General features: G+C 38.3%; 1 protein-coding gene across 1 annotated transcript in view; it reads right to left on the minus strand.

The window, feature by feature from the left end:
* Positions 1 to 26,226, minus strand: part of LOC138745293 (golgin subfamily B member 1-like) — a 103,455-nt gene that overhangs the window by 23,362 nt on the left and 53,867 nt on the right. The window contains exons 11-20 of the mRNA XM_069902320.1: positions 24,049 to 24,164; positions 21,358 to 21,475; positions 21,188 to 21,279; positions 17,669 to 17,813; positions 11,244 to 11,350; positions 10,417 to 10,507; positions 4,901 to 5,031; positions 4,321 to 4,368; positions 2,278 to 2,387; positions 363 to 531 (exon numbers count right to left, since the gene is read on the minus strand). Coding sequence (XP_069758421.1) covers positions 363 to 531; positions 2,278 to 2,387; positions 4,321 to 4,368; positions 4,901 to 5,031; positions 10,417 to 10,507; positions 11,244 to 11,350; positions 17,669 to 17,813; positions 21,188 to 21,279; positions 21,358 to 21,475; positions 24,049 to 24,164 — 1,127 coding nt within the window. The remainder of the gene's footprint in view (positions 1 to 362; positions 532 to 2,277; positions 2,388 to 4,320; positions 4,369 to 4,900; positions 5,032 to 10,416; positions 10,508 to 11,243; positions 11,351 to 17,668; positions 17,814 to 21,187; positions 21,280 to 21,357; positions 21,476 to 24,048; positions 24,165 to 26,226) is intronic.

Below are 26,226 nucleotides of genomic sequence, written 5' to 3' on the forward strand. Positions count from 1 at the left end.
GAGAGATCGATGTGTATCAAGAGCAGTACGAGTAGAAGGGACAGATAAGTTGAAAGATTTTTTTATTTTAGACATACTGCATAGTAACAGGCCCTTCCAGCCCATGAGCCCATGCTGCCCAAATACAAACCCCATATGTTTTTGGAGGATGGGAGACCGGAGAACCTGGATGCAACAAGTGGACATGAGGAGAACATACAAACTCCTTACAGGCAGTGCCGATTGCAAAGGATCTTTTTGCACTGTGAATAGATTGCCCAAGTGAAAAGAAAGCATAAATTTAGACACAAACAAAATGGTAAAATTAATGAAACTTGATTTCAGTGTGATGGGTTGCAGTATGAACATGTCAGAATGCTTACATCTTCTTCAGCGTGCAATAGTTTTTCAGCAAGGTTTTGACTGGTTATTTCTTGGGCAGTCAAGGATTCCTTGCACTGATTCAGCTGTGTTAACTTTGCTAAGGTTTCTGCCAATACGTGTTCCTTTTCTGCCAGTGACGTTTCCAGGTAGTCTTTCCTGTCGCTGACTCTACAGATTAACATCAATGCCACTCAGTTTAGAGTTCAACTTTTATAACATTACACATAACATTCAGAGGACAGTGGAAAATAAGGAGCTAAAGAAGAAACGTGGTTCAGTGGGAGATTTAGTGAGAATATACAAAATTACATGTTGTTTTCACAGCAGAAGAAATAGAAGAAATTAGAAGCTGGGTAAAATAAAATGACCTGTCCTATGATCTTAAATGGATCAGGACATCTACATCCAGGCAGTTTTCTCTTCTTCTAAAGTCCCTTAAGGTGAAAGATTGCTTCCATTCCAGTACTGCAGATCTGTGATAGCCACAGAGAATTAGTGGAGGTCAGTAGAATCTTTCTCAGGTGAGGCAGCTGGTGCTTGACCAGGTGAATATTTTGGGATATGTGCTCCTTCTGCTATTTCCACTTGGCCTCCATATATTCTATAGAACATTATAGCACATAAACAGGACTTTCAGCCCTTCTAGTCTGTGCCAAACTATTTTTCTGCCTGGTCACACTGATCTGCACCCAGCCCATAGCCCTCCCATCCATGTACCTATTCAAATTCTTAAATGTTAAAATTGAGCCCACATTCACCATCAGCTGGTAGCTTGTTCCACACTCCCACCACTTTCTATGTGAAGAAGTTCCCCCTTATTGCACCAGCCTATATCTTACATTAATTGTACTGGTCATACAATCATGACATAAATTCGACCAGGTCTTATCAGCTTTGTTTTGAGTACCCAATTGAAGTGAAGAGTACATAAATGATGTGAATTTCTTTGTGCTCCCCTATATCCAATTTTGATGCCTCATTTATATCCTTCCAATATTCTTCTCCCTGAGATTCCAATATTATATTATGTTATGGACCCAGATCTGCCGACAGCTCCAGTAAAAAAAGAATAAGATAGAAAAGTAATAGAGACAAAAAAAAGGAAAGAAGATACCATAGTATCTATAAACACAAAACTAAACAAAAATATATATCCCCAATAGGTGTTGAGAGAAAAAAAAATCAAAACACCACCCAAAATATTATAGTACGATGTGACTAATGCATAGACACACATCTAATGTGATGGAGACAAACATTGACCCCCCCCCCTCCTTCCCCCACTGATGTTACTTGACCCACTGAGTTTCTCCAGCAGATTTGTGTTCAGCTGGGGGTAGAGCTCTTGTTTAGCAAGCCTGATATCATATATTCAGGGTCACTGCACACCACCCCCACAAAGTGTACAAATTGAGCATCACCCAAGACTTAATAATGGGGACTGGGCTGGAAAAGGACACCCAACACCCATCCTGTGAATGAATTTGGAATTTATTTTGTAGAGTCAGTGCAGGTGGCATTTTTCTAATTTTTGAGATGTCTAACATGGGCTAGTAGATCAATTGGCTACTTTAAAATACCCCTAGCATTGGTGGAGAAATGAGAAAAGTAGTGAGGGAATAAGATTGAATGGATTCCTCCAAGCCAGCAAAAACAGTGGTTAATTGGCTTCCTACATCATAACAAAAAGATGCTGTTACTAATACTGACAAGAAGATGGGAACCACATTTGACAAATGCATCACATACAAATTTCCTGGAATTTACAAGATGGATCATAACCCTCACAAAATGTCAGTGTTATTGGTAGTTGAGTCCCAAAGCCAAGAAAAAAAAGTGGCATTCCAATTATGGAAATCGGATTTTACTCTTGCTCCACTCACATCAATATGAGACAGGGATTTATGTTCCTACCCTTTTAACTGTTCATTAAGGCTGGAAACAAGATGCTGGTGTTGTTCAAATTCACGACTTTGCTGGCTCCGCAAAAGGGACAGTTGATTCTGCAACCGTTCACTTTCATTCTGCGTCAGGAAGGTAACACTTAGTCAGTTTGCAGAAAACATTCAGGTTTTTCACAATCTTTTTGAGGCACCACGACAAGTTCAAAATTTGATCTATAACCCATCTTATTTTGAAAATGAGAAAGAATATCAAAACTACAGTATAGAATCTGTCAAATTGGCTTGAACCATCGTTTAATTAATTTGTACAGATTAGCCCAAATGAAATTACTCAGGATTAACTGTATTCTATTTGAATAATGCAAAAATAATCGTCAAACATCATCTCAAAAGCAGAAACATAAGGACAATGACAAACCAAACAAACTTCAGTTTTCATAAAATCCAGTTTTGCCTCACATGACTAGTTTAGATACATTACTGCCTATCATCACATCTATTTAGTCTCCTAATGCATTTCTGCACACCAGTTAGGTGTTCAAAATATATAGATTAATGGAGGATGAAGGACAAATCTTTTAGTACCTGACTCAAAAGACTGCTACTTTTCTTAATTATCTGCACTTTGAGAATAGCCTGAGATGCCAACATTCAAATGCAGCATAACTTTGGAAATCTCACACAAAATTTATTTGAATTTTCATTCATTGACATCTATTGAGGGCAGCACAGTGGCACAGCAGGCAGTGTTAGTGTAAAAGCACAGTGCTGGAGAAACTCAGCAGGTCAAACATGTACATTATATAGCAAAGATAACGATACATAACCAATGTTTCGGGCTTGAGCCTTTCATCAAGGTATGAACAAAATGTTGGCAGCTGCCCAAACAAAGTGGTGAGGGAGAGGCAGTGTTGGGGTGTCACAGCTTCAGCAATCTAAGTTCAATCATGAACTCTGACACCATGTGGAGTTTGTACATTCTCCCCGCGACCACATGGGTTTCCCTCAGCTTCTCTGGATTCCTCCCATATACCAAAGGTGCGTTGAATGATAGGTTATTGCAATAAATTACCCTCCACATGGGTGGAAAATCAGGGTGAGGTTGATGGGCATGTGCAGGGAAATGCAGTGCAGTATAAATGAGCTAAATGCCCTCTTAAATAGCAAAGAAATGAATAAAAGATGTACATTGCAATTGTATTCCCTTTAAGCACTCCACACTCTGGTTTCTCACCTAAAGGCATTTACTCAAAATGTTTTGCAAAGATTAATTGAAGATAGAACATTTCATCCTTGGAGAGTGCTGGGCACACAATGTGATTAAAATTTCCCAATAATGAAAAGATTTCGCTTCCAGGACCAGAATTTGTCAGTAAAGAGGTTTTCTCTCTGGTGGCCACATCAACAACCATTAAATCACTGAAACTATTATGTCAGAGTGCATCACGAAGTGGTATTGGAACTGCTTCACCCAAGACCACAAGAAACCTTGGAGTATTGTCAAACCTGCTGTCCCTCCCTCCTCTCCATCTATATCAGTCTATATATTGAATACCTGAACTCAAGGTATTGCACAGAAGCGCTGAGACCATTTAGCATCCCCTCAAGCCCCATTTGTTTCAGTCAGAAAAAAAACCCTCAATCCTCCTCCAAAGGTCTCACATGCCTCCCGCTGATCTAATCAGCATAAATCAAAAATATTTTCATATAAATTAAGCACTTTTAGATGGAAAATCCACTAGCTTCCTCACAGGTGACTTTGTAAGAGCAATGAAATATTACCAAATGTGTACTCCAAGTGTTTAAAAAAACATAATGATGCTTGCCTTTACTTTTCCAATCTTAAGTAGGAACAAGTGCAAATCTACCATCCTTCAAGCATACTGTATTCTATTGTTTGGGGAAAATCGTAACTCAGACTTAACTACACAAAAACAAATGTCAAGATAAAAATATCTACATACAAGTAGAAATCAAACCCAACAACACATGACTAACAACACATTGCAGCAGTTGCTTTCACCTCAAAAGTGAATCATGAGCAAACACACACCTGGGGAACCCTCAGTAGCTGCATTTCTTCATGGACACCAAAGGTTACCTGTATTAAAAGGCTTTGTTACAAGATCCTTGAATTTTTTTTTCTCATTTAGAAGTTGTAACACAATGCAAAAGTTCAAACGTAGAGGAATAACCTAAAAGTTTTAATCTGAAATTTATATTGCAATGAGAAACTTTTAAAATACCAACGAGTGATCGAGCTGGTTTAAAACACCCTCTGCTCACGACCTTGCCTTTATCAAGGGCAGATGACAGAAACTGGTCAACTGCAAATCAGGGAAGCCAAATTTCTCAATAACAGATCACAGAAATATAATTGAACTAAAACTGAGCAAATATCTGTTTAAGAAATGTTAAAAAACAATTTAAATAAGTGGCAGAACTTTTACATTTATAAAATGTACATGAATAATCCGAATTTGCTAGTCATTTGCCTATCAAACAGAATTAAGAATTATTATAAACATTTAACAGATGAGATGCTTTTAAACTATATCTAAAACTTTATTTAAAAATTGCCCACTATGTTATAACAATTCTTACATGAGGCTGCTCTAAGCAGTCACCCTTACCTGGTGGAACTCTACTCTGGCACGGAGCTGTGCTCTGTCCTCTAAGTCTTGACAGCGCTCTTCCAACATTAGGATTTGTTCTTGCAGCCTGTTTCGCTCCACTTCTAACTCTTCGACAACCGCCCTCAGTCCTGGTCAATTATAAAGATATTATTGCAATGCTTTTGAAAATGAAAAGCAAATTGAATATGATCTAATGAACTTTAAGTTAGGAAAACACTTGAAGGCTAATAAATAAAGTATGCTAACTTTATTGTATTCACTCAAACCCCCTGCTCTGGATTTTGCTGCAGAATTAATGGTACACACCAAATATAAATATAAATATAAATTGAACCACAACTTCGATTGGCTTAAACATGAAAATCAGTAAGCAAGCAGCTCTTGTACTTCAAAAGATTAACTATATCACCATCTCCCTAGATACCCTACACATAAATATATGAAAAATTACAGCATATGTACGAAAGCTAAAACACTTCCATTCACCAGGTGAGGTCATTGTATAAGACCATTATATCATAAGACATACACTACAGCAGTGGGGTCAGCCCATTTGGCCCACCAAGTCCGCCCCACCTTCCATCACGGTTGATCTACTATCCTTATTTCAGTGGGAAAAAAAATCATAAATGGCTGTTTAATTCATCTTTTAGATTTTAGGTGGAAATTTATAGCTTTTTTAAAAAAAAACTCTTGTTGTCTTTTACTTCTTTCTGGATTCCCTTTTTCTTTCCCTCTTCAGTAAAACCCATTATCTGGAATTCAAGCAAACGGCAAAAAAAATCACGGAAAATAAACAGCTAAAAAATAGGGAAATTTAAAATTGGCATGCCTTGCCATTGGTTCGCCAATCACACAACATGCAATCTCAACCAACCAGGAAATTCTCTTATCCAGCATCTACCAATCCTCAAAGGTGCCTGATACCAGGCATTTTAGAGTATATTGATTTCTGTACCAAATTTGACAACTTACAGATACAATATTATTTCAGAAACACGAGAACTGCAGATGCTGGAATCTCGAGTGCACAAAGGGAAACTGGAGGGACTTAGTCGGTCAGGCACCATCCATGTAGAGCACACATGTCAAACTCTGGCCCGCGGGCCAAATTTGGCCCGCGATATAATTATATTTGGCCCGCAAGATCATTTCAAAAATGTATTAGAGGTGGCCCGCCCTGCAGCAAGAGCCGATGCTGTTTTTTGGTAATGTCACCCCCACCATCCTCCCCCTTCATTGCACATCCTTCCCCATTGTAACACGAGAAATTGTAACACGAGAAGTCTGTCGATGTCATCAGCCGGCAAGCCAGTTGGAAGGCTCCCCGCACAACCAGTCACTTCTCCCACCTGTCGAGCGATGCGGCGGATGGGCGAGCGCCTGTGATTTCCTGTCGGCGCGACGGGCATGGCAGACTGCGCACGGCCCCCGGGCAGCGCGAGCCCTGCGCGACTGGTACCGGACAGCCCTTCCACAGCGCGAGCGCACTTCTCCCGGTCGCCACGGCCTTCAGCGCTTGCACCCGCGCGGACCCCAGGGACGGCTGGTTCGGCCCTGCACGTGAAGAGAGAGATGGTGGCTGTCCGCAAAGGCTGATCGGCAGCGCGCTGGGCCTGAGTGGGTGGGTAAGCAGGGGTGGGCAGAGGGTGTAGGTGAGGAGTAATGGGCAGGGGAAGTTATGGTGGTGCGAGGGGCAGTGAGAGGGAGGGATGAGTAGAAGGAGGGGTGGATAGGGAAGAGGTAAAAGGGGAGGGGCAGGGCGAGTAGGGGAGGGGTGATTAGAGGGTGAGAGACGGGTAGAGGGAGGAACAGGTTGAGTGGAGAGGCAGTAGAGGGGCGTGTATAGGATGGGGTGGGTAGAGGCAGAACGAGTGGAGTGAGGGGTGAGTAGAGGTTGGGTAAAGGACTGGTCAGGTAGAGGGATGGTGGGTCGAAGGTGAATAGAGGCCTAGAGCCTGAGGAGTGAGCAGGAAATGCTGAGTCCTGATGCAGGCCAAAATGGACACAGCCTGTGAATGCTGACTACATTTCCACAGGGACCAAATATGTTTCCCTCAGGTCAAGCAAAGGGTGAACTTGAGCTACCTACTCCTGACCTGTAACATTATCCTCCTAAAGTTATATCCTAAAGTTTAACATTACATATGTTGAAAGAAGAGAAAACATGCAGATGTCGTTGAAAATTTTCAATAAATATTTAGTTCGGCTCTCGACTTAGTCCAAGTTTTTAATTTTGGCCCTCCGTGAATTTGAGTTTGACACCCCTGATGTAGAGTAATGATCAGGCAATGTTTTTGGTGTGGAACCTTTAATCAAGGCTTACTCTCTAGATAAAGAGCCCCAATCCAAAATGTTGAATAAACATTTCTCTCCATGGATTCTGCCTTACTGACTGACTCCCTCCACCTCCTATTAGTTCACATGATGTCCTCACTCTGATTCATTTTACTCTAGGGCTACTTGGCCAGGACATGGAGATCCTAAAGGTATCTGCAGGGGAAGCTACAGAATGTTGTTTCTAGATTTCATCATATCCAATGACAAAGCACAGAAAGTTCAAGGGTAATTTTAAGTGCAATGAATGACTAGCACCATTTGTTCAATGCTGAAGGCAAAGTCTAATCTGTATTGCAAATCTATCAGCTAAAGGATCTGAAGTTAGATTGATAAAACCCTCAACTTAACTTCACACAAGGCTTGTACAGACGAGCAATCTTAATAATCACTGCAGATTATAATGCAATCTTTTTAGAAACTTGATGACATCCTGACAGTGTTAAGTGATGGTTCTTGCTGAGCACCAGTGTGTATTCTTTAATTCTACATTTCAGACAGAGTCTATTCTTCCTCTTTATAGTTTAGTAAGAGGCAAGAGTTGATAGAGAGTGAGAAAGGCGGATAGTAACACTAAGAACACAAAAAAGAGAATATAATGCAGGTAAGTAGCTGGTAATTTGAAAAAAAATCAGGGTAAAAAAAATACACAGCCAATGAGAGGTGAATTGGTGATGGAGGCTAGAGTGATGGGGAAAAGAGCACAAAAGAAATAAATTACTTCAGATGCCAAAACTAAAAAAAAGTTAAAAAAAAACTCAGTGGGTAGCATGTACAAAGAAAGAGTAAATCAAGAGTTAAGATCCTTTTATCAGTTCTGTTAAAAGATTATCAATCCTCAATCTCATGGTTTCTTTGTCTTGATCAGCCATTCTCAACTTTTTTGCCTATGTCCCCCTATGGACTTTGCTCAAAGTTTATAGGCCCTCTTCCCTGTGAAGCAGTCAAGTTTAATTCATTTCTTCCATACTTCTCCCAAGCAGACTACAAACAAAATCTTTTATGATTTCACTCATGTGACCTGCCTTAAATGTGCTCTGGCCCCTGTTGAGAATAGTTGTTCTGGAGAACCTGTGTTTGGAAAAGCAATAATCCATTCAAGGACAAAGGAGAAAGTGGAAGGAAGAGTGTGAAGACAGTACATGAAGAGCCCTAATAAGTTTTTTTTTAAATGGACTAATATGGTATTGTTTAATGGCAAAGGGAGGGGAGAGAATTAAAGATAAGGAATCTTTGAAAATAAAGGGCAAACTAGGTATAGTTTTTCATTAAGAGCTTAAGGAGTGGAGAAGAGACAGAGAAACAAATATAGAATGGCAAGTATATGAGACAAGCATTATTTGGGATGTTCAGAGGACAGGTAAGATGGGTGCCCAAAGCAGCCAAGCAGGTAGTATAGATCTTTTGTGATCAAACTTAGAAAGAGGAGCAAGTGTACACCACCCAGTTCAACAGTGGGGAACAGGTGTCAACGTGCCTCCTCACTATTCACTTGGATAATGGCTGAATTAATTTTGACTTCAACTCTACTTCCTGCCTACACCTTTCACTCTCTTGCTTAACAAGAATTTACTTATCCATCTTAAAACTATTCTTGGAGATCCTTGTTCCAATGCTTCACAACCTTCATAAAAAAATTCACCTTACCTCCATCTTAAATGGGAAATCCTTTATTTTTAAGCACTGACCCCAAGTTCGAAATTATCCCTCAGGAAGAAATATTCTCTCCACATCCACCTGTTAAGAATCCTCAGGATCTAACAGGCTTCAATCTTTCCAACTCCAGTAGATACAAGCTACCTCATGTAACCCTTCTGTCCAAGACAAATACCCATTTCATGTATTAATCTAACAACCCTTCTCTGAACAACTTCTGAGATTTATCTTGAGTGAAAATAGGGAGGATTGCAATCGGAATGCAGATTGTGCTTTGCGTCTACATTAGCGTGGGAGAATCTGGATAGATAAGAATGAGTAATATTACCATATTATAGTGTTGATAGCATCCCATGGTAGGCTTATGAAAACAAGGGGGCAAACAGTGAGGAGCAGAAGTTTTAACGGGAACTTGAGGATTTTTTTTTCCACCCCCACAGGGATGGTGATGGTGGAATCAAATATAATAACTATGTTTAAGAAGCATTTGGACAAGTAGACTGGGCATTGAAGGATATGGTTCCAATTCATGAAAATGAATGAGTGAAGGTGAACATAAAGTTTGGCATGACATGGCAGGTCAAAAATGGGTATTGTAGAGGTGAAAAACAAGTGTGCTCCAATCAAGGAAACAGGTGAATCCATCTGTGCAGGTCAGAAACAAAAGACAAACAGGGCAAATAATGATGGGAGCAGAAATACAGATTAAGATATGGAAAAGCAGAAGCAATTAGCTAAAAGGTCAGAGGCACGTAGATATCCAACATGAGAGAGAATGAGAAATCCACTCCTTAAAAGCTACCTTACATCTGAAAATATGTTATGCATTCATGTTAATTTCCTGTCTCTGTAACCTTAATAGATAGCCAAATCAGGCAAGAAATGAAAAGCCCAACTAACCTTAAATTACAAATTTCACTGGATATGTGCCAATTTACACAATGCCTGGGACATCATCGTTATATTTATATTTTGCTGATGTTAAGACAGATATTCATACAACTGCTTTATGATGAGATGGTAACACCTTAAGAGCAGGTGGATTCTTATATTATTTGGGCTGCACCTAAACTATCTGGCTTGACATCCTTTCTCTACACAGTATCTCTAACAACAGCAACACAAACCATTTATTCACCATTCTATTTTAATTTTGCACTAGCTGAGCATAAAATGAATAGTCATTTTTGGATTAATTCTCAACTCCTCTGCATTGTAGTTTCAAAGCCAGTTTGGTCACTAATGTGAAAAATACACAATGACATAGATAACTAGCTCATACTTCCAACACGCACATGCTCATAATTATTCAAAGGGACAATTTAATGAGGGGGGAAGGAAAGAAAATCCAAACAATGCTGACTTTGGTTAGAATGTGCCAATAAACAAAATGAGTTAATTAAATAAATGCAAAGATTGGAAAAAAAAAGCACCACAAGGTTCACATGTTGTGCATGCTTTCAATAACTGTCTAGTGGGTATCACACCTGTATGATGGGAACTGTACTCTGGCCACAAACCTCCCAAATTCTCCCCATCCATTGCATCACTGTGATCCACATTAATGCTGGGCTCTTCAAAGTGTTGTTTATCTTCATATTCATAATCACCCTACAAAATAGTTAAAAAAAAAATCATTTACTTTTGTACAAAACTGAACAAATCTGCTGCAATGTCAGCACTTTAAACTTTTCCAATGTGGCCACTTGTCATCAGGCAAAACTGAATTCACAAATTGTTCCATCAATGTTTATTTTAAATGCATGGTAAATACCACATTTGAAAAATGATCTGCTCATCATCAGTGTGAATAGAGAAACATAAATGGCACACACTGGATAGATCCCCAATGACAGTTCACATAGTACAGAACAATTATGAGTGAAAAGTGATGAGATTGTCACAGTGAACTGTCTTTTGGTGCATCATGTCTATACTTGTTCTTTTGGAGAATTATAAAAATACATAATATACAGGAGTAAGTTTGGCAAATTACCATTCATCCACTTTCCAGATTTGACAGTGATTTCCAAAAATATACTTCTGAATCTTTTCCATGTTACAAATTTAAAACAGGCTTGATACAGTGCTTTGCCATTATATTTGGCCAGACATCCCATTTTAACTTACGACACTGAAAATTAAGTTGAAGGATTTTCATTCTATCAAAATTACCCAAGTTGCCATCTCAAAATTACCCAAGTTACTTCATAACAAAAAACTCTTAATTCAATCACTGCAAAGTTTAAAATTAATAATAACATTCAATTTCCAGCTAATTCAACACATCATGTATAAAGTCAGTTTAAATTTAAAAGTTGAATCCTCCATCACAATCACCACATACCTCAAGCTTCTGGCCATCCGTAGTCAGTTTCATCCTTCCTTGATGCTCTCCTAGTCTTTGAAGATCCCCCAGTTCCTCCTCCAGCTCCTGCTGTCCTGAGACCAATGCTGGATCAGAGCAGCCAGGAAAGAACCAGTCATCCTCAATCAGTTTTGTGCCACAGGAAGACACATCATTCAGAAAGACAGTATGAACACAGACACAAACACGGAATATGTTGATTGGACCCAGTGGCTTTTCCTACCTCATGACTTCCCCAAGTAAGGCGCTTCCTTCTGAACAAGCGCTGCTACAGTGCTACATAGCTGGCTAATATATTCATTTTTAATATCTTAAATGGTAACAGAGCCAAATTTACATCAATGGTATTCTGGAGATAATGAACACTAAAACTGATTTATGTATTGATACTATTTTCGATATTGTAGCAGCAAAGGTAATTTGTCAGTTAACCTGCAAACCTACATTAAATTTTCTGCAATTACCATTACAAATAAAGGAAAAAATAATTAATTCTCCCTCCTATTTAACAAATTTTGGTGATAAATAGCTGATTTACCCTTTAATCAGACAATAAATGGATTAAAACATCTTTACATTTCATTGGTCAGAGTCATTCAACATTGAAGCAGGCCCTTCAGCCCATCATGCCAATTTGGCCATTATGCCTATTTATACTGACCCCAGTTGTCTGCATTAACTAATACTTTACAAAAATAGTATTTCCTCAAAAATATATCATTGGAAGCTTAACTGGATGTCTAAAGCAGTGCCAAATGTTTAAAAACTGATTCAAGTCTTGAAATAAACAAAAAAAAAATCTAATGACAGCATATTTTAGTTACTGGTATGTAGTCTGCATTACTTTTGGAGTGGTTGTTTAAAATTAGTAGCAGCTAATTTATCAACTGGATTCTACTTTTTAAAAAAAACTTAGTAAGGCACTTGACAAGATCTTGTGTAGTATGCTAGTCCAGATGATTAATAGAGGTGGGATCCAAGGCATAGAGGCTAACTGGATCCAAAACTGGCTTGATGATCAGAAGCAGAAAGTCGTAGTGGAAGAATGTCTTCCTGGCTGCAGGTCCATGACCAGCAGTGTACCAGTTCTGGGATCTTTGCTATTTGAATGGAGATCAACCGGGACCAATGCCTGAAGAGGGCGCACAAAATCAGTGAACCGGTGCGGACTCGAAAGGCCAACATGGCCTGTTTCCGCTCCGTTAATGATTATATGATTATATATACTAAATCTTGGATGTGAATGGAGGAGATATGATCAGTAAGCGTGCAGATGACACAAAAATCAGTTGAGTTTGTCGAAGGCTGCAGCAGTATATTGATCAAATGGAAAGTTAGACACTGAAAGCCAGAATTTAATTCTGATAAGTAGTATTATGGGAAGACAAATAGGGATAGGAAATACACACTCAATAGTAGAGCATTAGGGAACATTAATGAATAAAGAGACAATCAAATGTACAGCCCATGTCCCTCAAATACACCAATTAACCTATAACCACTATATGCTTTGAAGGGTGGGAGAAAAACCAGGGCACCCAGAGGAAAGCCATACACACACGGAAAGAATGTACCAATTCCTTACAGTTACAGTTAGATTCAAACTTGGGTCGCTGGCGCCATAATAGTGTCGCACTGGAGAGAGTGGAGAGAAAATTCAGCAGGGATATTGCTTGGATTGGACAATATTTGTTTTGTGGAGAAAATAAATAGGCTGGGCTTACATTCCCAGGCAGAAGCATGAACCTATCTATGCTTCTCATCAAATGAGAATCATGGATAGGGATACAGCCATTTTTTTCCCCCATGGTCAAGGTATCAAAAGCAAGGCAGCATAGATTAAAGCAGAGAGAAAGATGCCTTAAAGGATTTTTTAAAAAATACACGCAACTTTGATGGATAGCTGGAACATGCTGCCAGAGGAGATGATCGAATGTCATCACTATATGCAAGAAACAATTTGGCAGACTCCCAAATAGGCAAGGCACAAATTTTGCAGCAGCTAACATAATATGGCAAAGAAGAATATTCAGATCAAATTAATATAAATTTGCTTTGGATAATCGAAAATGTTGAGTCAATATTTAAATCATTTTCTCAGTCCGTCTAATTGAGTGGAATTGAAAAATGCTCTCTTTCACTGACCATTTTTCCCATTTCATTCAAAAATGTACAAAAGCAGTTTAAGTTCTCTACTTTCTTCATTAACTGGAAGAGCACTATGTCACTGACCTCAAAGAAAACTACCTCCTATGATCTGCCAATTGCTTTGGTGAAGATTTTCCCTTTTCAGAAATGGACTACCATCAGGTAACAGTTTATTAGTCTGGTGTCCATCAAACATGACCAGCCAATTGTATTAAATATTTCACACAGAGCACAAATGAGACTAGAAATGGAAACAAAAGTGGACAAAAGTAAATAGAAGCAGGACTGGAGGACCTTGTGGCACCTCAAACCTCATGCTAACCATTACCATTGCTAACATAACTATGCTAATCTACCCCAAGCCTAAACTCCTCCTTTGTGCTGATTACCTCAACCTTTCAAAGCATATCCACTTTTACATTAAATGCCTCGATCCAGCTCCACAATCTTTTAGGGTAGAGAATTCCAAAATTCACCACCTTCTCTAATAAGAAATTTTGACATACATCAGTGCCCCTTTATCTTGTAACTATATTCTCTTGATCAAGACTCTTCCAGAAATGGACACACTCATGCTCCCTTTCAATCTTCACAAATTTGAACAAGATCACCCTTTTCTACTCAGCATTGAAGAACACAGACTCAACTTCTTTGTTGCTCGTGACAGGACAACCCTCCCATCCTTGCAATTAGCCTAGCAATGTGCAAAACCTTTAGCTGCCATTTTAAATTTTTAGTTAAAATTAATTAAGGATTGGAACAAGGTGTCATATGAAATATAAACTTTTTAAAATTAAAATAATTTTAGTGGATTATCTTCTGAAATTTTTTTGGAGGGAACAATCAAATTTTTCTGAAAGGCAAGTACATATAATTTGCAAATATGACAAATGTCAATAATTGAGTTAATGTCCCTGGATTATTGTGGAGAAGGCTACAAAGCAGCACAGTTTGCATCTAAGTGTTCACTACACAAGAACAATTTTATGTTTTATATAGTAAACATTAATTGACAACAAATATTTAAAACACCAGAAAACCTCAAATCGGATATTAACTACCTTCATAAGTTTTCCACTTCAACATGATAATAGTTCTACCTTGGGGAAACCACTTAGAATAAATGTCACTGGCAAATAGACACAAGCAGGCTAGACACACAAGTGATCATTAGCTTGTCAATAACAAAATAACTTTTGACTTTAAAGTTAAGACTGAAAGACAGGAATGCTTAGAGGAAGAATAAACCGAATACAAGTTATAGAGAGGGCGGGATATAAACTACATGCTAATGCATTTGCCAATTAACTCATTAGCAAATATTAAAAGTGAATTGATTCTGGCAAAAATAATTTTCCCATCTGTTTTGTGATTTGGAGTGAGCATTGCAAAAGGTGTTCTATTTCGATTAAACAAAATTATCTCAACATGCAAAGCAACAAAGAACGCTTAAAGGCAATAATTTAAGATGACCTCATGCAAATTAGGTCAAACATTCATCACAGAGCAAAGGTAAAAGCTGAAAAGGAAGGATCAGTGGCAAACCATCTTTCATGGGAAATGCTTATTGAAACTTCTGAGCACTACATTTTAAGTAAACACAGTGAAGTCACAGCACAATTTAGCTAATGAAGTGCACTGTTGATTATTTCCAGCTACTAATTCCAAAGCCTAGAAATAACCTGCAGTGCACTGCATAGAACATGGTGACAGAAACCTGCATGCACAAAACTGATGGGAAACTGTGCTCCTAATGGCTGGCCAAATCACAGTTGCAAAAGCAGTGGAGGGGGAAGTGGATGGAATCGTTGTGTGCTCATCATGGATATGGTAGAGGAAAAGAAATATTAATAAAGTCATGCTCAACTCAAAGGGAACTACACATGAGATCTCTGCAGTATAGAACAAAAATTCTTTCATTTCTTTTTCAGAAATGGTGCTATAAACTCAATCTTTTCATAACATATCCAATACAAACACAAGCAAGTAAGAAAATCAGGTAAATAGCTAAGCAAACAACAGTCTTGTGAATTGTCTTTTCGCAATGTTTTAGTTGAAAGCCTGAAAGAAACTGTAAATCATAACTTTGTTTTCAATTCATGTTCTTGATCATATTGAAAGATTGTACATCAACATTTATATCACAGGTTTAATACTGCACCAAAAGACTTTCTAATTAGTAACATAATAGATAAATGGATAGCTCTGAATATTTTCTATGTATTAAAAAATGGTATCCATTATTGTCAATAGCCAAGGGTAAAGGGTATCATACTTGCCGATAGTGCACATACAAGATTGAAAAATCTCAACCACAAATAGGCAACTCTAAAACAAATATATAATTTTATCTGAATACCCTCAACACGCAGCATTTATTGATTGCAATTTTCTTATTTAATACAATGGAACCTTTCCATTACAGGAGGAGCTGATAGCTGGGCATATCCAAAATTATAGCAAAAGTATCTTCTTTACAGGTGTACTGACATTGAACTGTAATTATTTCACTAAAATTTTACATATAGATGTTTTTCAAAATTTACAACTGGGGGCACTGCACACAACATTGAGATACGAATTTTATAAACAGATTTTGATTTTCTAATTAAAAATATCTCATTCAAATCCCGGTTAAAAGTGTCCTCAGCATAATCATCTTGCAGCAAAGACAAATCAGCACTGGTTTGTCAGTTCACTAGAGCACGTCATCTCACATCTGAAATCATGATAGCTGTAGTTTTCAAGGAGATGAACTGGCAAGTTGATTTAAGTGAAAATGATGGATAAGGAAATGTATTTCAATGAACACATCATTGAATTCATATGTCTAAATATGATTCACAGAATCAACATGTTCAGTTGTAATATGATACAAAGTAATTCTAATTTGTCAAAAAAATGTGATTTCTTCACTGTTTCATTGTTATTAATAATTTCTGTATCTCCCAAAAATATACTTTTTCAAGAGGTTTAAAGTTAGACTGTATATTTTTTTTATTTAGTTCATCTATTTTCCTAAAGGTTGAGCTTAATTTGGAGGGGTACGCAGACCTTAGCACAGGACAAACAATATCAAAGAGGGAGTTCAATTCTGCACATCCAAAGGAATGATACATGATCAGAATGCCTTTCAAGTTTAATCAGTACCTTTAAAGGTTATCTAACTGATGAATGAAAATATTTTCTTGTTACACTAGTATAGAGTGGTCAACAGTCCAAAATTGCCCTGGCAATTCCAGATAATAAAGCTGAATTTAAGAACGTCAGAATAGAAATTGTGTGGTTTATTTAAAAGAGAAAAAAATATTCTGGATTTATCAAGAATCATCCAATTGGGGAAAAAGTCCTTGCTTTCCTTCCAAATAGTGGTCAAGTCATCACTCCAAGAAAATTGAAAAGGCAAAAGGGAGAAATAGGGAGACTGCTGGTCGGAAGATATCTGGTCGGAGATAGCAACCAAAATGAGATTGAAGGATTTTCAACATGTTAAATGAGAGCAGTTCATAAAACAAGCTACTCGAGAAACTCAATGGGTTAGGCAGTATCTGTGGAGCCAAAGTAATAGCTGACACTTCATGTCAAGAGCCTGCATCAAGACAGTCCCTCCGCCTTCACAGACTGCCTGAGCCCAAAAGTCCCTCTGCCTTCAGACTGCCTGTACCCAGAAGTCCCTCCGCCTTTACGGACTGCCTGAGCCCAGAAGTCCCTCCGCCTTCACAGAGTGCCTGAGCCCAGAAGTCCCTTCGCCGTCACAGTGTGCCTGAGCCCAGAAGTCCCTTCGCCGTCACAGTGTGCCTGAGCCCAGAAGTCCCTCCGCCGTCACAGAGTGCCTGAGCCCAGAAATCCCTCCGCCTTCACGGACTGCCTGAGCCCAGAAGTCCCTCCGCCTTCACGGACTGCCTGAGCCCAGAAGTCCCTCCGCCTTCACAGACTGCTTGAGCCCAGAAGTCCTTCCACCTTCTTGGACTGCCTGAGCCCAAAAGTTTGATTTTTGTTCCAGGTTCCAACATCTGTAGTCAATTTTGTCTCACAGCTGGATTTGAGGTCACCAAGGATTTTGATGCTGACACTGCATAGATCAGTTTAAATTCTAGATTGAAAATCTACCTAGCAGCCCATGCTTCATCTGGACAAAATAGAAGCTCCCTAAACAAGTTATTTAACCAGGTCATTTATCCATTACAATATTTGACATTTGAAAAACGTAAGTCACATGATTTGTTCAAAATGAGAATCAGAGCCCCATATTTTACCTTCTCTTTCTTCCTCAATTTGGGTCATCCTTAATTCCATGACACCCCTCTCATCCTTGGCGTGACCCCGTGCTGACTCTGAAACCATTTCTTGCCACTCGATCAGGCGGCTCTGAAGTTCTTCCGCACTTCCTGATTCACTTGTCTACAGAGACATTAGACACAATGCACCATCATCCACTCATTTAATTGGGTAATTACTGTGCTGTTTTATGCTCTATGTTCTAATTAGATTTTTGTTGATGCCATAAGAAGCATGAGCATGTGGCCATTAGATAAAAGAGGGAGAATTCTGGATGTTTGCCTCATGGTCATGTTTAATTAATAATATAACAAGCTGATTCGAGGTTTAGACTTGTGCAGCAAGACTGCCTGAGGTGTTATGAGCAAACAGCTTCCTTTTGTTTTGTCACATAAAACAATGAATTCCATGGTGAAAAATACAGTTAAGCAAAGCTTGACTTCAATTATTCGCTGCAGGAAATTATTTGAAGACTTTGGTGATTTTTCAGATACAAGTAAAGATATTCTAATTGTATTTCAAACAAATAGACTTATAGGTACAATAAGTTTCCGATTATCTGAAAATTACTTTACCAAAATTCTCAGTTATCCAAAAACTCTTTTGGCAGTGACAATGTCACAAGTTGAAATTTTTTTATCCACCATGCTCAAGTGGGACTCTGACACGCTGTTAGAGCCATTTTGAATCCAACTGAGTTCTTGGTTACTCAAGGTAAGAATTAAATTTTATTTCATGCTTTAAAACCCTTCCCTTGTTCTTTGTTGTTGTTTTACACTGCTGCTACTGGGCTGGGATTGAAACGGGGTCCTCGGGCTCCTGGGTAGGTTTGGCGACAGCGGTGGAGAGGTGTTGGGGATTGGCGATGTCGGCAGGAGTGGAGACCTCAGTTTCTCTGGCAGGATGAGCAACAGCGGTGGGGAGGTGTCTGAGATCGGAACGGGGTCCTCGGTTCTGCGACGGCAGTGGGGAGGTTCCAGGGATCAGCAACGGCCAACACAAATATCCTGACGCTACTGGGCTGCTTAAAGCCATTTTTCAGTTATTCGAAAAATACACTTAACCGGTACATGACCAGTCCCAAGCGCTTTGGAAATGCACTTTATTGCAGCATGATCTGTATTTTTTGAAATACAATGGTTTCAGGACATAGTATTGTAATATTATAAACTGAAGAATCAATTATCTGGAAGAACAGCGTGAATAATTTTTTTTATCATGTCCAGTCCTCATTATAAATAGGCTTGTAATCCAAAAAGAGGACCAGAAATCCGTCATCAGGATTCAATTTCTGAGTTACAAATTAGGCTGGTTAATGTCAGCCATAATATTTGCTTATATAACACAGGAATAGGTCATTTAAGGCCTTGAGCCTTAATCGATTATTCCACTCGATCACGTCTCAACATTGAGACAATTCCCATAACACTCAATTTTCTTGCAGTGTAAAATTCTACTTATCCTTGAAGAAACCACCTCTGTAGGGTAAAGAATTCATAAAGTTCAAAATTCCTGGAGGTGGAGGAGGTTGGGAAGGACCTAAATTAATACTTTGTTTCAGTTTTCACAAGAAAAAAGGACCTCAATCACAGTGACGTTGGAATAGAACAGGCCTGTGTGCTGGACAGTGTTGAGATTAAGGAAGAGGAAATGTTGGATCTTCTTAAAAACATTAAGATTGATGTCTCCAGGGCCAGATGCGATATACCACAGGTTGCTCTGGAAGTGAGAGAAGAGCTAGCTCAGGCAGTAGCTATGATCTTTGAATCCTCTTTGGCTGCAGGGAAAGTGCCAGAGGAATGATGAATAGCAAATGTAAACCCCTTATTTAAAAAAAAGTAATAGGGAGAATCCTGTGAATTATAGATCAGTGAGTCTTATGTCAGTGGAGTGAAAACTATTACAAAAGATTCTTAAGGATAGGATCCATGAGCATTTGGAAAAGTACAGTCTACTCAAGGAGTCAGCATGGCTTTATGAAGGGAAGGTCATGCTTCATGAGTCTAATTGAGTTTTTTGAGAGGGTAACAAAAGAAATTGATGAGGGTAAGGAGGTAGATGTGGTCTACATGGATTTTAGTAAGGCATTTGACAAGGTGCCCAATGATAGACATGTTCAGAAAGTCTTGAGGCATGGGATCAGTGGAACCTTGGCCGCCTGGATTTTTAAAAAATTGGCTTGCAGATAGAAAGCAGAGAGTAGTAGTGGAAGGAAAGTATTCTGCCTGGAGGTATGCGACTAGTGGAGTATCGCAGGGATTTGTTCTGGGACCCCTGCTCTTTGTGATTTTTATAAATAACCTGGATGAAGAGGAGGAAGAATGAGTCAGTAAGTTTGCAACTGATACGAAGGAGTTAGAGGAGTTGTGCATGGAGCTGAAGGTTGTCAAAGGTTACAAAAGAATATAGACAGGATGCAGAGTTGGGCAGCAAAGGGAGGTGATGCATTTTGGAAGGACAAACCAGAAGGCTGAGTACAAGGTTAATGTTTGGTAACTAAGAGTGCGGATGAACAGAGGGACCAAACCCATATATACCTTAAGGTCGCCGCACAGGTTGATAGGATAGTTAAGAAGGCCAATGGGATGCTGGGCTTCATTAATAGGGGAATTGAGTTTAAGAGTAGAGAGGCCATGTGCCACTCTACAAATCTCTGGTGAGACCAAACAGAGTATTGTGTTCAGTTCTGGTCACATCGATATAGGTAGGATGTGGAAGCTAATGGAGAGGATGCAGAGGAGATTTACCAGGATGTTGCCAAGATTGCAAAATAAGTTTTATGAGGCAAGGTTATCCAAATTGGGACTTTTTTCTTTGGAGCACAGAAGGATGAAAGGAGACTTAATAGAGGTCTACAAGATTATGAGAGGTATTGATAGGATGGATAGCCAGCACCTAGCAGAAATGCAAACACCAGAGGATGAGAGTTCAAAGTGAAGGGAAGGAAGTTTAGGGGAGACATCAGGGGTAAGTTTTTTTTTTAAACACAGAGAGTTGTCGGTGCCTAGAATGCCTTGCCAGGGATGGTGGTGGAGGCTGAAACATTAGGTGCATTTAAGAGAATCCTAGACAGGCTCATGGATGGAAGGGAAATAGAGGGTAACAGGTAGAGAGGGTTTAGTACTTTTTTTTTTTAAAAGGAATGTATGGGTCGGCACATCATCAAGGGTGGTGTGGTGTTCTATGTTATTTTTCAAACAATTGTCATAAAACCTTTCACATTCCCAAACAAGATGAAAACATTTGAAAATGTTCTGCACCTCCCACTATCATAATGATAATAGGTAACGGCTTGTGTGGAAACAACCTACACTCCTCAGATGCAGGCATCAAGCTGGGAACTAACAGAAAAAGTGGGAAAAAAAGCCTAAATTAAGCAAAAATTTAAAACAAATTACTGACACACTTTGAGGCTCCTGAATCTATGCAGAAGTCCATACTCAGAATAAAGGGGTCCATGTGGTTAAATTAAATGCAACATACAGAAGTCTGCCAACCTGGGAAGTTGCTCGCTTGGTAACTTGCTCTAGATCTGCTTGCATTTTCTGTTGTTGCTCTTCATACAGTTCCAATTTTGCTAGAAGCTCTTCTGTAAGAATACAAGCCATCACCGTTTAAAAATAGACAACAAAGGAGCACAATACAATTAGTCATACAGCCAACGTACCATTTTGTGCCCTGAAATGTTGCAAACAATTAACTTTTTGTTGTAGCCCTTCTTTCTCCTTTTCTAATTCAGCCACTTGCTTTTTGAGAGCCATTTGCTCCTGATGAGAAGCTCCAGTCTGGGTAAAAATAAATACAGCATCAATTCAAGTAAAGTGATTTATTTTGGTCAACAAGATAGCCACAATTCTAATATCCTGCAGATGATTTTAAACATGCTTTATAGTTTATCTGTGCCATTGCCAACAAATCTACCTTACCACAACAATTCTGTAATCAACTTTTCCTGAAAGCTCATATCAACCCCGTCATTACTCATCAGAAAAGAATTAAAACAAAGAAATTTTAAAATCTAATACATTTAAGAAGCTATTTAAATATGAAGGGGAATGGAAGAATAGATTATGCCAATAGCATCAGATGGAAGGGAGTGAAAGGAACTTCAAGTGGAAGCCCAACACCTGAATGCTTCGGTTTTACTAAATGGGCTGTTATTATTCTTTATGGAGGGTTAGCAACAGGGCAATAAATTTTAATCTCAGGATAGCACTTCTTCATATTGTTGAGTATGAGATCGTGAAGAGGGCACGTCAGCACCTCTACTTCCTCAGGAGTTTGCAGAGGTTTGCTATGACATCAGAAACCCTAACAAATTTCTACAAATGTTTGGTGGAAAGTATGCTGACCAGCTGTATCATGATCTGGTACAGGAACACCAATTTCCCTGAGCATAAAGCCCTCCAAAAAGTAGTGGACACAGCTCAGGAGATCCCTAACCCTAACCCTAACCCTAATATGCGCTCCCAACCATCGAGAACATCTACAGGGAAGGCTGCCGTCGGAAAGCAGCACCAATCATCAAGGATCCACACAACCCAGCACACGCTCTGTTCTCACTGCTACCATCAGTAAGAAGACTCTCATCACCAGCTGCTACCCCTCCACCATCTGTATTGGGACCATTGCTGTTTGTCGACTATATCAATTACCAGGATGATAATGTGGCAAATTGGATCAGCAAGTTTGCTGATGACACAAAGATAGGAGGCGTTGAGGACAGTGATGAAGATTTTCAAAGCTTTCAGAGGGATGGGGACCAACTGGGAGAATGGCCCAAAAAGGGCAGATGGAATTTAATGCAGGCAAGTGTGAGGTGATACATGTTAGAAAGGGCAAACCAAGGGCACTGAGGAGTGTGAAGGAGCAAAGAGATCTGGGAATACAGATACATTGTTCCTTGAAGATGGCATCATAGGTGGACAGCGTTTTAAAGAAAGATTTTAGCATCTTAGCCTTTATAAATCAAAGTACTGAATATAAGTGTTGGGATGTTATGTTGAAGTTGTTTAAGACATTGGTGAGGCCAAATTTGGAATATTGTGTGCAGTTCTGGTCACCTAACTACAGGACTCCTCAATAACAAACTCAATTAGGGTCTCATTTAAGCACTCCTACTTTTGCAATTTATTGATTTTTTTTATTGTCACTGAATTTCACTTTGTTTACATTTGTTAACTGTTTACAATTCTTTATCTGTTTACATGGTTACGTTGTGTACAGTTTTTTTTGCACTTCCAACAAGAGGTAATTCTGGCTTGCCCACAGGAAAAAGAATCTCAGGGTGCATCTGACAATAAATCTGAATCTGAGCAGATAAAAAATTCCCATCAGACAAAACATAAGAGTAGAAAAATATGGTGGTTTTCACAATGCTTCAATGGCTCAAAATAAAATCCTATCAAACCACATTTCTTTCATTATACAATTAAGTAACTTCATTTCAGTTTGGACAAAAATTGATCTTCAGTTTACAGTCACCAGATAAGAGAGATTTTTATTCATTATAATTTTTTTACATCAGTTACATATTACACCTCAGAAATTGAATAGATAGAAATCAAATAGATCAGATCAGTGTTTTGTTTGTGGTCAAGATATTGGAACTTTTATTCATTCTACATGGTCTTGTTCAAAAGTTAAACGTTTTTGGATTTTTATTGGTAAGTTTTTGCAACAGGTTACAGGTGTTTTTTTTCCATTGAACCCAGAGTTATTTTTGATGGGAAATTTTGAAAACATAACTCCTAAATTACATTTATAATGCTTTTCAGTTGAAATTTGTTAAATTAGCTTTGGTGATAGCAAGGAAATGTATTGCTGTCTCTTGGAAATCAGATGTTTCTTTAACACTTGGAAGATGGCAAACAGAGATTCAAAGTTGTATTCCATTAGAAAAAAATTACATACAATTTGAGAGGTAAATATTTTATATTTTTACAGATTTTGAGCCTGTATGCTCAAACATTAGGTTTGAAATTATAAATAATTCCTTTGAATCCTCCAGACTAGAGAAGTATTCCCTTAAAAATAAATAATGATTTCTTGTGAAATGTTTCCTAAAGCAATCGAATTCAATATATAATCATATTCATTATGTATTTTAGTAATTTAGATTCTTTTTATAGTCAGTATTTTTAGTGGAGGGTAGAAGGGGTGGTGGGTTGGCAGGGAGGGTTTAGATGGGGTTCTTTTGTAGTTATTTTCATTTTTATTTATTTTTCTTTACAATAATCAATATGTATTTAATCAATAGCTTTGTAACAATGTGATATATGCTTTTTTTTTAAAATTATTTGATATATGTGTTGATCTTAAATAAAATAATCAAAAAAAAAAGAGATTTTTGAGTTACCTGTGCATTTTTCAGATCCTCCTCAGCCTGCCTGATTTTTGACTTAGACCATGCTTTCATTTTCAGGAATTTGGCCTCTGATTTTGCAGCTTCTTCTGTTTTAAGTTTCACTTGTTCTTTAAGAGAATGAAAGGAAACATAATGACCTGATTTTTGTCGCCAAAAACCAACATCCACATCTCCACATTGGGAACTTTCGCCAATGTATTTAAATATACTCAGTAGAAATCACTTTAATCCGACTAATTAGCTGCAAATCAAATGACAAAATGTCTTGGAAATACTACAATCTGTTAAATTAAATAAAATCAATTTTTAATTGGTGAGCTAAAGAATTACCATTTAACAAACTGTTCGATTTTAAATAGAAATGTGTTGTAATTTTGTCACAACAATATACACAACACGCATTTATGAAAACAATTCAAAATGCATTTTCAAGGTTCTTTTAATAAAGTATACAGGTTTATATTATAATATAGGCATCACAGGTCGATTGGGTCATGAAGAGAACTTTTGGCATATTGGCCTTTGTAAATCAAAATACTGAGTATAGGATTTGGAATCTTATGTTGAAGTTGTACAAGACATTGGTGAGGCCAAATATGAAGTTTTGTGTGTGGATTTGGTCACCTACCTACAGGAAAGATACAAAATTGAAAGAATGAAGAGAAAATTTCCAAAGACTTGCTGGGACTTGAGGTGATAAGAGACTTTAATCCCTGGAACATTGGAAAATAAATGGTATAGAGAGGGTAAATGCAGGCAGGCTTTTTCCACTGAGGATGAGAGAGACAAGAATGAGAGTACATGGAGTAAGGGTGAAAGGTGAAATATTTAAGGGGAATATTAGTGGAAATTTCTTCACTCAGGGTGTTGAGTGTGTAGAATGAAGTGCCATCTTAAATGGTGGATGCAGGTTTGATTTTTAACATTTAAGAGGGGAATGGAGGGCTTTTATCTGGGTGGAGGTTGATGGGACTGGACAGTAAAATAGCTTGGCACAGACTAAATTGGCTAAAAGGCCTTTTTTCTGCTGTATTGTTCTATGAAAAATTATTAGAGATATACATAGATGGTAGATTTTCAGAGCCTTTTTCTATACGGGCATGAGTTTAAGGAAAAATAAGAGAAAATGTACCTATTTCTGAACCATATTTTTTTTCTTTGCAGAGTGTGGAAGTTCATGGAATACTGCCAGTAAGGTGCTAGAAAAAGATATGATGGCAGTGAGGAATATGGATCATGTGGAGGTAGATGAGAATAGTTCATCTTGGCATCATGATCAACACAGTCATGGTGGGCAGAAGGGCCTGCTCCTGTGCTGTACTGTTTACTTTCAGTAAAGAGTCATTTGATGGTTCAGTTTCATTTTTAATCATGTGCACACTCCAATTTTTTTTTAGTTATTCTCACAAAGGTTTACGAGTTAATTATTTTTACTTTTTGCTGAGAACTTTTAACGCCATTGCCTTTCTTAGCCAGCTGAAGAATACCAGTAACCAGTTGCCATCTTCTTGAACTGAAACCTTCAACAAGCATCAGAAAGGGGGAGTTCTCACCATTGCAAGTGCTGTGGCCACAAATTCAAGACTACAAAACAATTCCTGATGCCATTCGAACAAATGCATGCGACAAGAGTAAATAACCCAATTAAATGTTTAACCCGAGTTGTCAGTCAGTTAATAGAACATAGAGAAGTCCAGCACAATAAGAGGTTCTTCGATTCACATGTCTGTGCAGAACACTAAGTCAAATTAAACCAAATTTCTTTTGCCTGCACATGATCCATTCCTCCATTCCCTGTTGCTACCCCTCCACCATTAGACTCCTAAACAACAAACTGAAGGACTAATTTATGAAATAATTTATTTATCTCTTTATTTATTATTTATTTATTTATTTCTTCTGTATTGCACATTGAGTTTGGTTACAATTCTTTCTTTATTTACATTTCTCTTTTGTATCTGCATCTTTTCTTGAGTACAGTTGTTTTGCACTACCAATAAGTCGAGATTCTGCCTGGCCAGCAGGAAAAAGAATCTCAGGGTTGTGTATGATGTCATGCATGTACTCTGACAATAAATCGGAACTTTGATATTTGTGTCCATCTGAAAGCCCCAAACAGTTTTGCATTTTAATGTCTGTTTGTTTCAAAGAACAATTACATCCTGAAAT

This window comes from Narcine bancroftii, chromosome 1, assembly GCF_036971445.1.
Source record: "Narcine bancroftii isolate sNarBan1 chromosome 1, sNarBan1.hap1, whole genome shotgun sequence".
Taxonomy (NCBI): domain Eukaryota; kingdom Metazoa; phylum Chordata; class Chondrichthyes; order Torpediniformes; family Narcinidae; genus Narcine; species Narcine bancroftii.